General features: G+C 40.8%; 1 protein-coding gene across 4 annotated transcripts in view; it reads left to right on the top strand.

Annotated features, from left to right (window-relative positions):
- The window catches only part of NRXN3 (neurexin 3), a 2,203,380-nt gene that overhangs the window by 658,161 nt on the left and 1,534,506 nt on the right, over window positions 1-10,713 (top strand). For all 4 annotated transcript variants that reach the window (XM_006884638.1, XM_006884636.1, XM_006884635.1 and 1 more), the window contains one exon: window positions 1,258-1,641. In XM_006884638.1, coding sequence (XP_006884700.1) covers window positions 1,258-1,641 — 384 coding nt within the window. The remainder of the gene's footprint in view (window positions 1-1,257; window positions 1,642-10,713) is intronic.

Here is a 10,713-nt window from a genome sequence, read left to right as displayed (position 1 = left end):
TCTCTTCCCATGTAATTCATGGCCTCTGAAAAGCTGCTGGAGGGTGAGCTATAAGTCCGTTCCAACTCCATAGCACATAACAAAACCCAGTATGTATACATTTGTGTGTCGAGCTCCACTGCTGTTGAGTTCATTTGACTCCACAGCTCCTGCACTGGGCTTCTGAGGTTTGCTGGACTAGACTGCCTACCTTTGTCCCACGGTGCAGCTGGTGCATTTGAACAACCAGCTATTCAATTAGCAGCTTGGTGTGTTTCACACTGTGCCACCAGGGCTCCATATATTATCCATTTCTGTATCACACCAGCTTGTGGGGCGGTTAAATTTATTATTACCATCTTATGAGTGAAGAAAGTGAGGTGTAGAAACCTAACTAATTCTCTGGAGGTTACATAGCTAGATCATGATAGATAAGAGATGCAATAAGAGACCACCAATTTGATTCCTACTCATGGTAAACTTAGGACTAATAGAAAAAGCACCCCAAAAACAAAACCACCGCCTCCTATGGATGACCAATAGAACAAAACACTGTCTAGATCTGTGCCATCTTTGAGATTTAAGGTGAATGTGAGTTCATCCTGGTGTGTACTGTGCAATCCATCAGACTGAACTCTTCATACCCTCCCTGGTCCCACTTGACCCAACCTGGTATCTTCCTTGAGTAATGTATCGTTCCTGCTGAAAAGTCTAAAGTAAACAAGTCAGGCAGCATTCTAATGTGACCCAAGAAGTTTTAATCAGCTAATGTTTTTGAAAGCAGATCTTTCTTTTTAGTCTTAAGTTGGAAGCTCCTCAAAACCTGCCCACGAAAGGTGACTGTTGGTATTTGAAATTCGATCATTGCATCATTGCAGCACAAAGCCCAGCACAAAGCCCCACAGTGTGATACACTGACAGACAGGGGATGGAGACCAGGTAAATGTAGGATTTAAACACAGACAGATGCTGCCCCCATCACTTTGTATGGTACACTTCTCAGAGCCAAACCTTTTAGGTAGAGGAAAAAAATAGATGAGGTGCTAGGTCACTGGGATTTTCCTTCTCTGGGTCAAGAAGCTCTAACAGGTGGATGTTGATTCCAAGCGGCTCATATAGGCCCTTTAATAAGCTGGTAGCTTCTTATGTTCTCACTCCCACTCTCCTGGCCGGTCATAGCTGGCCACCTGCTGGGCGTCTTTGGCTTGGTGGCCGGTGGCCTCACCTGAGATGTCAAGAAGGCTGCTCCTTCATTCTGTCCCTGTCTTCCCTTCGCAGGTACCATATCGGTGAACAGCAGGCGCACGCCATTCACGGCCAGTGGGGAGAGTGAGATCCTGGATCTGGAGGGAGATATGTACCTGGGCGGGCTCCCGGAAAACCGTGCTGGCCTCATCCTCCCAACTGAGCTCTGGACCGCCATGCTGAACTATGGCTATGTGGGCTGCATCCGAGACCTGTTCATCGACGGCCGCAGCAAGAACATCCGGCAGCTGGCGGAGATGCAGAACGCCGCGGGCGTCAAGTCGTCCTGCTCCCGTGTGAGTGCCAAGCAGTGTGACAGTTACCCCTGCAAGAACAACGCGGTGTGCAAGGACGGCTGGAACCGCTTCATCTGCGACTGCACGGGCACTGGCTACTGGGGGAGAACCTGTGAAAGGGGTAAGTTCCGCCCTCGTGGGGGCCGCACAAAAGGCCTGAGCTGGAGTGGCCTGGAGTGGCTGTGTTCCTGGCCAGCTGGACCTTCCTAGGCTGCCTTCTCAGAGAATTGTCTTCGACTGAGAGCTCTTATAATAAACTCCAATTCGGAATTATTACATTTTGTTGACTGGAGTGCAGAAAGACAAAATATTTAGAAGACACATTACATTTTTTATGACACTTTTTGAGTAAATATCGAACATCTTCAATTTCAAGAGGGTTAGGAATTCTCTTTTGGGGGTTCTTAGTGAGCTTACCAATTGGCTGGGTCATTAACCTATTTAATAAATGTTTTTAATGCTTTCTGTGTGCCAGCTTTAGAAAGACACTAATGAGTAGGACAGACTCAGCTCTCACCTATAGAGCTTAACCTCCTACTGAAGCAGCTGATTATTAAATAAATAAATGCAAGCATGAGGGAGTGTTTGATAAGTGGTAGTGTGAGGTGGTGTTTGGAAGCATCGATTGAGTCAGAAATCTACCCGTCATAGAATAAGGTGAATGTCATCACATGACTTATCTTTGAGACCTGGGTTTACCATCTGTTAAATTGAAATTAGCAGGGACCTACCCAAGATTTGGGGACTGAACAAAGAGTTGTCTCTTAGACCAGACCAGAATGTGTTACATAAAATCCTTTTTGGTTCACCACGATAGCATCTTACATCGATACTGAATTGACAGTTTGGGTAAATGGCAGAGATAAGAAGATGTAAACAGACAAAATCTAGATTGAGGCTCTGGTCTAAGGGCTATTATGTACAGATTGAGACTTGATTTGTTTCTCATATGCCAAGCAGCCAGAACCAAAGTGGTTGTCCATGAGCTGTTAACTTTTATTGTGTATGATAAGATCGTTTACATTGTTATAAAGCTTTTGCTAGCTGTGCTAGCATTTGGAATGTGAGGTCTACAATAGGCATAGTTCTTTCCCTCGAGGAACATACCATTCATTTAGCTGAAAAGTTGAGAAATCTATAAAGAAAGTGATAATAAGATGACACAAAATAGCAGAATAGGCTGTTGGGTAAACAGACTAGGACAGAAAACAGGAAAGTTTCTTGAAAGAGAGACGTTCTTTCCCTTAGAGGCTGCATGTGGCCAGAGTTGACCATGCATCAGAAGCCAGGGGATGGGAAAGAATCCTGGGCTATGCCTGCAGTAGGAAGTGGATGGCCAAGCAGAAGATAGTCTCAAAGAATTATTTTGATGAAATCAGCTGTGCTGCAAGAAAAGTTGTATTTCCAAAGGACTGAGATCCTCCAGGACATATTAAGCAAAAAAGAAGGGGAGAAAGAGTATGTTGTAGGGAATTTAAATTCAGACGCACTGAGTTTTCAAAGAAGCAGCAATCAGAACTTAGGCTAACTTAAGGAAGCAACCAGATAGACCAGCATGAGACCACAAGGAGCTGGTCAATCTGTCAAGTACCTGGACCTTTTCTGTAGGATAGTCTACCCTGGTGATAGTTTAAGGTAGGGCATTTGAACTTTGAGATGCATAAAGCAGCTTTGGCATAAGACAAGACATTGCATATCTTCTGCTGTCTACAAAGTTAAAGTACCAAAGGTCACGTCAGACACTGAACTTCTTCCTCATGGGTATTTGTCCATCTCCAGGGCCTTGCAGTTGCTAAAGACCAGCAGTGGTGTCTGTACTCAATTGTGCATGGTGTCTCTCAGCTCACCTATTCCAAGGACAAATCAATGGGAGTTGGGCCAAGATCTGTCAAGTACAGTGAAAGTCACTGCAGCTTTTACATTGTCACTCATTAAAAGGCAGCTGATTGGGGATATATGAGGGACAATTATTCCTGGTACAGTGCAGCCAAGAGTCATCCATTCTGGACCAAATGAGAAAGAGCCTAGCAAATTTAAGACATTTGATCTGCTCATCGCTCAAATCCCAGACGGTTCAGCTGATTGTTTTGTTGCCCTGCTAATTGTTTTTTGCCCCTGTGTTGTTCCTGACACCATATTCAGAATGAATCAGTGGAGTGTGAAAATGATAGGACTCCACTTAGTTGGTGAAGAAAACAGCTTCCCAATGACATTGTTTTTCCTTATTGAAACTGACTTTTCAGTATAGACACTTTATTATTTTCCCCCATATATGCAGCACACATTTATTGAAGACCTAATACTCTGTGGTTATTAGGTGCCATCAAATTGAGTATGGCCCAAAGCAACTCTTTGCACAACAGAACTGAACGCTGTCCTATCTTGTTCCACACTCAGAATGTCTAACACACTTGAGCCCATTGCTACAGCCACTGTGCCAATTCATCTGTTAAAGGTCTTTCTTTCTTGTGGAACCTCCACCTTTCCAAGCACGATGACCCTCTCCAAGAAATAGTCTCTCCTAACAACTTGACCAAAGTATGTGAAGTAAAGCTTTGTCATCTTTGCTTCCAAGGAGCACCCTGGCTTCACTTTCTCCAAGATATACCTGTTTGTTCTTTCAGCAGTCCATGAAATATTCAGCACTCTTCTTCAACACCACAGCTCAAAGGACTGCAGACTTACCCAGTGTAATACGTCTCCTGATCTCCTGACTGCTAGTACCATGGATCAGGCACACCTTAGTCTTCAAACTGATATCATTGCTCCTTAATAATGCAGAGAGATCTCTGACTGCAGATCAAGGAATGCAGCCTTCAGTATGGATTGCATCTCAATATCAAGAAAACAAAGATTCCTAACAAAAGACCAGTAGGCAGTGTCATGATGGAAGGAGAGGATATTGAAACTGTCAACAGTTTCATCGTGCTTAGATCCACAATTAATACCCTGTTCTGAGCAGTCAGTAAGTAAGGAGACACTAAGAGAATGAATAGGTATGTCTTGTAGAGGGTACAGCCAGAATGTTATTTGGAAATAAGAATGATTAGGTTTTGCCTCAAATACTTTGGACATATTGCTAGAAGGTGCTATTCTTTGGAGAGGGATATGATGTTGGTAAGGGTGGAGGGTCGACAAAGGAGAGGAACCTCCTCAACCAGATGGATTGACATGGTGACTGGTGCTATGAACTCTTGTGTGTCAGGAAGTGTGAGGATGGCGCAAGACAGGACTATGTTTAGATATTTTGTTTATAGGGTCACTATGAGTTGTACTCGACTCGATGGCACCTAACAACAATAGCAACAACAACAACTAACTGCAGACTTAATCAGTGCAGTACGTCACCTGATCTCCTGACTGCTAATACCAAGGATGTCAATTGTGGATCCAAGTAAGATGAAGTCAATGACAGTTCAGTCTTTTTTCATCTATTATGATGTTGTCTGTTGGTCTAGTGGTGAGAATTTTTGTTTGCTTGACATTGAGATGTAATAAATATTGAAGGCTGTAATCTTTGATCTTCTACAGCAAGTCCTTCAACTCCTACTTACAGCAAACAAGGATGTGTCATCTGCATAACATTCATTGTTGGTAATTTTTTTCCTGATTCTGATGCCACATTCTTCTTCACAGAGTCCAGCTTCTTAAATAATTTTCTCAGCATACAGTCAAATAGATATGGAGAAAGGTTATGACCCTAATGCAAGCTTTTCTTCATTTTCAACCATGTGGTGTGTTACCTTGCTCTGTTTTTATGACAGCTTCTTGGTTGAGGTACAGGTTTCACGTGAGCATGATTAAGTCCACAGTTCAAGTCCACAGCACAGTTGAGGAATGGAACACAATGCAGAATGGACTAGAGTGTGGAGTAAGGTGGTGAAATGTATATGAGCACATGATTAAAGTTGCATGAGAACTGTGGCAAGTGCTAGCAATGCAAAAATACATTTTATAACTGTTTATAGTCCTCTGGGGAAACAAAGGGAGCTGTTCTAAAGCGTGTTCGACATTATGCTGAGTGTCTCTAGAGGGATGTTGTTGTTATGTGCTGTCAAGTCAGCTTGAGCGGATCCTCCTGAGCTTTTTCAGACGCAGTGGCTCACTCAGGGGGAGATAGCCTATATTTCTCCTGCGGAATAGCTGGTGGGTCTGAGCTGTGTGCCTTCTGTGGGACCCAAAGGCCGGAGTAGTCACTGCTTTGTGGGGAGTGATGATTGGAAGGAGACTCCAGTTTTCTTCGATATTTTTTGACCCCATTTGTAACAAAACTATGGTCTCTCTCTACATCTGATCTTCAGTATTCACTATAGACATTTAGCAATGCTGGTGAAATAAATGATTGGCATCACTCTATATAGAGAAGCTTTACTTCCTTTGGATTAATGAGTGCTTGTTGCCTTATCTGCTATAACAACATTAGCATAGATACTAAATTTATCATTCTCCCTCAAGATGTTTTTCCTATAAGTTTTAACCCAAAGCCTAGGACTGACTATTGATACTAAATGTGATAAACCTAAAACAATTCCTACTTCTGTGTGCCTAAATTATGGTCTATGCTTGGGCTTCATAGTATAGTGAGTCCCTTGATGCTGCTGGCTCTGTAACAGAAATTGCAGTGTTAGAAAAAAGCAAGAGTTTATACAGAATATAGAAAGCATAGCTTGGAGGCTGATAACTGGTTTTCAGAGCACAAAGACAGTTGTCCATGTCACTGGATCAAAATAGTCTGAAGACCCCAAACACAGTAATAGACTGATCAGTGGGACAACTTATATTATTTAAGCTGTCAACAAAAAACAAACGAGTAGTGAGGGAATTGGAAAAAAATATGAGTACACTGCTGTGTACCATTTTGTCAGAACTGCTTCAGCTGACCTTCCATCAGGTTTTCAGAAGTACTTATTGCACAAGAAGAAATTGCCTAATTTTTCTCCCACTGAGCAACTGGTGGATTAGAACCAGGTAACTTAGTGGTAAGCAGCACAGCTCCTTACCACTAAGCTACCAGAGCTAAATGTGTTGAGTTCTACTGTTGTTATAAGGTGCTGTTGAGTATTACCGTAGCAACCCTGTGAACATGAATCCTTTCTTATGCTGTGCCATCCTCACTGTCTGACATATTTGAGCTCAAGACTGCAGACACTGTACCAATCCACCTGGCTGATGGTCTTCTTTCATTGACCCTCTACCTTTCCAAGCATAATGTGTCTCTCCAAAGAATAAACTTTCCTAACAACTTGCCTGAAGTATATGAAATGAAGTTTTGCCATCTTTGCCTCACAGAGCACTCTGGCTGTACTCTATCTAAGACATATTTGTTTGTACTTTTGACAGTCAATGGGATATTTCACACTCTTCTGCATCACCATAGCTCAACGATATCAATTCTTCTGTCATCTTTACTCATTGTCCAGATCTTGATAATTGACTGGATATTGTATTTCTCTTTTATTCAGTGTTATCTTGGATGATCCTAGAAGCATTTAGATTTTCTACTCATTCTAATTATTAATCTCTACTTATTTTTATATATCAATGTGGGAGATGTTCCCAGGAAGACTACTGTCATTGTTAAGTACTGTCGAGTTGTAGATGACTCATAGCGACCCTATGAACGAAAGACTTGAGCATATTTATAACTTTCAACATTTCTTCAAGTTCATAGGGTTTCCAGAGGCAAGCAATTTCGGAAGTGGATGCCACTCCTGCTTCCAAGCTTGTTTTAAATGGGGAGCTCCACTAATGTGTATCACATTTGACACATCAGGGCCACAATGTTCAACATCACAGCAACCACAAGTTACCTCTCTACAGCAATGCACAGACCAGTGCGATACCACCTAGAAGAATGTTTGACCAAAAACAATTAAAATAAGGCCTGAGGGACACAGATTAAAATCACCCATCTTTGGCTTGGTAGCATCGCTTTCTGTCCTCTAGGCCAACTGAACTCTCTCTTATGTTGTTGTTGTTGTTAAGTGTCATTGAGTTGTAGGCAACTCATAAAGACCCTAAGAACAAAAGACCTGAACACTTGTAGAACTTTCATCCTTTCTCTAAGTTCATTGGGTTTCTGGAGGCAAGCTATTTCAGAAGTGATGCCCCTCCTGCTTTCATGCTGAAAAAAGAGAAATATAATATCCAGTCAAATGTAAAACTTTAGAATTGCCATTTTTGCAGAAAGCAGAAGAACTTCTGATAGGAGAAGCAAGTCATCCATTTTTTTACTATAAAAGAAAGATATTAATTAAAATTAATCCTAATCTAGTATACTTAGGCTTTTTTTATCACTTACTGTGAATCTGAGAACTGGACAATGAGTAAGGATGACAGAAGAAGCAAAGACCTGTTTTAGCTACTAGTTGCCAATAAATTTGGTTGAGATGCTTTCGACTATTGGAAGATGAGCTGTTATTCTATGACATCAGACTTTTCAGAAGGAGCATCCTAATTTGTCTTTAATCTGATATGGAGTTCTTGAAGCAAGACTAAAACCTTGATCTATTTGTGGACTACTGAACTTCAATTTGAGACCACTGAAGATTTTATTCTCATCCCTGGATTAGTTTTTCTCATAAAAAGCTGATATTTATTTAACAAGAAAGTAAAAAAAAAAGTTTAGTACAAGTCCATCTCTAGAACCTGAAAAAGATGAGGGGAAAGAAAATGAACTATAGTGTAATATTTTGATATTTTAATATTTTGAGACAATATTGTCTAGTAGTTAATCAAGTTTTAAGCTTATATTGACAATAGTTACAGTCCTCGTCCTTCTACATACTATCTACATTTGATTAACTCAATGCTTAATTTTTCTCAGTCTCATTTTTCTTATCTGTAAAGTGGTGATCCTAATACATACTAGTGATACCGCTTTTGGTTGCAAGCTACAGAGTGGATTATGGCTGTGTGAAAAAAGAGAGTTTGTTGAATGGTAATAAATTTAATAATTTAATATTACATTTGGGGTACCTCAGAAGGGAAAATAAAGTGGTTCTTGGAATCCCAAAGCATTTTCATTAAGGCAATTTAGCCACTGTGAGCTTCAGGTTCTGGATGTCTCCATTCAGTGTTTAAAGTTGCAAAAGGAGGAATTCAGTTGGTTGAATCCATACATTAGGCTGTTTCTACACAAGTCAGCTCCAGGTAGATGGTCAGAGTCATCAAGAGTAGGTACAGGGACTCTCTTTATTTGTATATCAAATGATTCCTCATCCATTCCTTAGTCCATTGAGCTGTGAACTTTTCTTTCTTGTATATATTTATTTATTTTTTTTAAAAGTTAGATGGTAAGTTCATTAGGGCTGGGAATAAAAATACACCACATTACAAATCTGTTTCCCCACCATCTCCACCGCGTGTTTGTTGTTGCTGTGTACCATAGAGTCTGAACCAACCCATAGCTAACCCTCTGGCAGGTGTTCAGAGGCAGTTAATCGCACAGGAGAAAATTACCCATACATCTTCCTTAGAGCAGCTGCTGGCCTCGAGTCATGTGCCTTTGGAATTTCAATACGATTTCTTGTCACTAGGCCACCAGCGCTCCCTGTACTGTACACATTACACTATATGATTATTAGATATCGAAGGTTCCAGAGGGTCTATCTTAGATCTTCTCTTGCTCTATATACTTACTCATCTTGATAATCTTGTCTATTGCTATGATACCAAAGGCCATTTGAAGATTAATGATACCCAATTTGGGTCTCAAGCCTGGTACTCTCCCTGGAACCTAAAAATTCTATCTTCAGTTGCCTACTAACATCTCCATTTGCATGTCTGATCTTTGTCTCAGTCATAACATGGGGAAACAGAATTTTTTCTTTTTTTTTAATTAAGATTTTAGTGAAAATTTATAAAGAACTTGAGTTTTCTTTCATTGATTCATTGTTGCACATTTTCCTCCCTGCCCCCCTCCCCCCAGATCCCTTTTTTCTTTGGGTGAAAAAAGTTATACAGCCCCCACCCCCGCCGCCGACCACTTTATTATTCAGCTCTTATTCTGGACTCGTGTCATGCCAATAATACCTAATTATATATTCCTTTTATACAATTCTCTCCCTCATCTGTTTCAATGCCATGTAGATTATTTATCCCCTCTTTTCTTACTTACCAGCCCCCACCCTGGCCCCCATGCCAGTCCTGTTTTATAAAAGTGGCATTATGCAGTATTGGTCCTTTTGTGACTGAGATATTTCACTTAGCATAATGTCCTCCAAGGTCACCCATTTTGTATAGTATTTCATGTGTTCCTTATTTTTCAATGCAGCATAGTATTCCATTGTGTGAATGTACCACAGCTTCTTTATCTTTTTGTTGATGGGCACTTGGGTTGTTTCCAACTCTTTGCTATTGTGAACAAAGCCACAATAAACATGGGTGTGCATATATTTGCTTGGGTGGTGGTTCTCGTTTCTTTAGGGTATATTCCAGCTAGTGGAACTGCTAGGTCAGATGGTATTTCTATTTCCTACTTTTTGAGAAAGTGCCATACTGCCTTCCATAGTGATTGATCCATTTTACACTCCACCAACAGTGAATAAGGTTTCCAGAAATCTTGAATTTCTCTTCCTTGCCCCAGACGTTTCAGTTTTCTCCATCTCAGCAAACAGCATCATCATGGCTCTTGGAATTTTCCTTGATTTCAGCAGCATAAGCAAATGCCATTAACTCCTTTTATCAAACTTATATAACGTCTGTCCCTATTATCTCAGATCAAACTACTTTAACCTCTTTTTTACTGATAATTAAATTTGTTATTGAGTCTATTCCAACTCATAACTGCCCCAAGTACAACAGAATGAAACATTATCCAAACTTGTACCACCTTTATGACTGCTTAGGTCTGTTGTAGTGGATATGTATTCTGTAACTAATCTACCAAGAATATATACCTCTTCAGTCCTTTATCTTCTATTACTATAGAAGAACTACCAGAAGTCCAGGCTGGGTTTAGAAGGGGTCGTGGTACTAGGGATATTATAGATGATGTTAGATGGATCTTAGCTGAAAGAGGGAATACCAGAGGAATGTCTATCTGTGTTTCATTGACTATACAAAGGCATTTGACTGTGTGGATCATAACAAAGTGTGGCTGACTCTCAGAACAATGGGAATCCCACAACATTTAATCGTGCTAATGAGAAACCTATACTTGGACCAAGAGGTAGTCATCAGAACAGAGCAA

This window comes from Elephantulus edwardii, unplaced genomic scaffold (genome assembly GCF_000299155.1).
Source record: "Elephantulus edwardii isolate Elephantulus edwardi_28Jun2011 unplaced genomic scaffold, EleEdw1.0 scaffold00037, whole genome shotgun sequence".
In the NCBI taxonomy this organism is placed as follows: domain Eukaryota; kingdom Metazoa; phylum Chordata; class Mammalia; order Macroscelidea; family Macroscelididae; genus Elephantulus; species Elephantulus edwardii.
The sequence above is the reverse complement of the archived record's forward strand: the minus strand, read 5'-3'. Positions and strand labels throughout refer to the sequence as shown.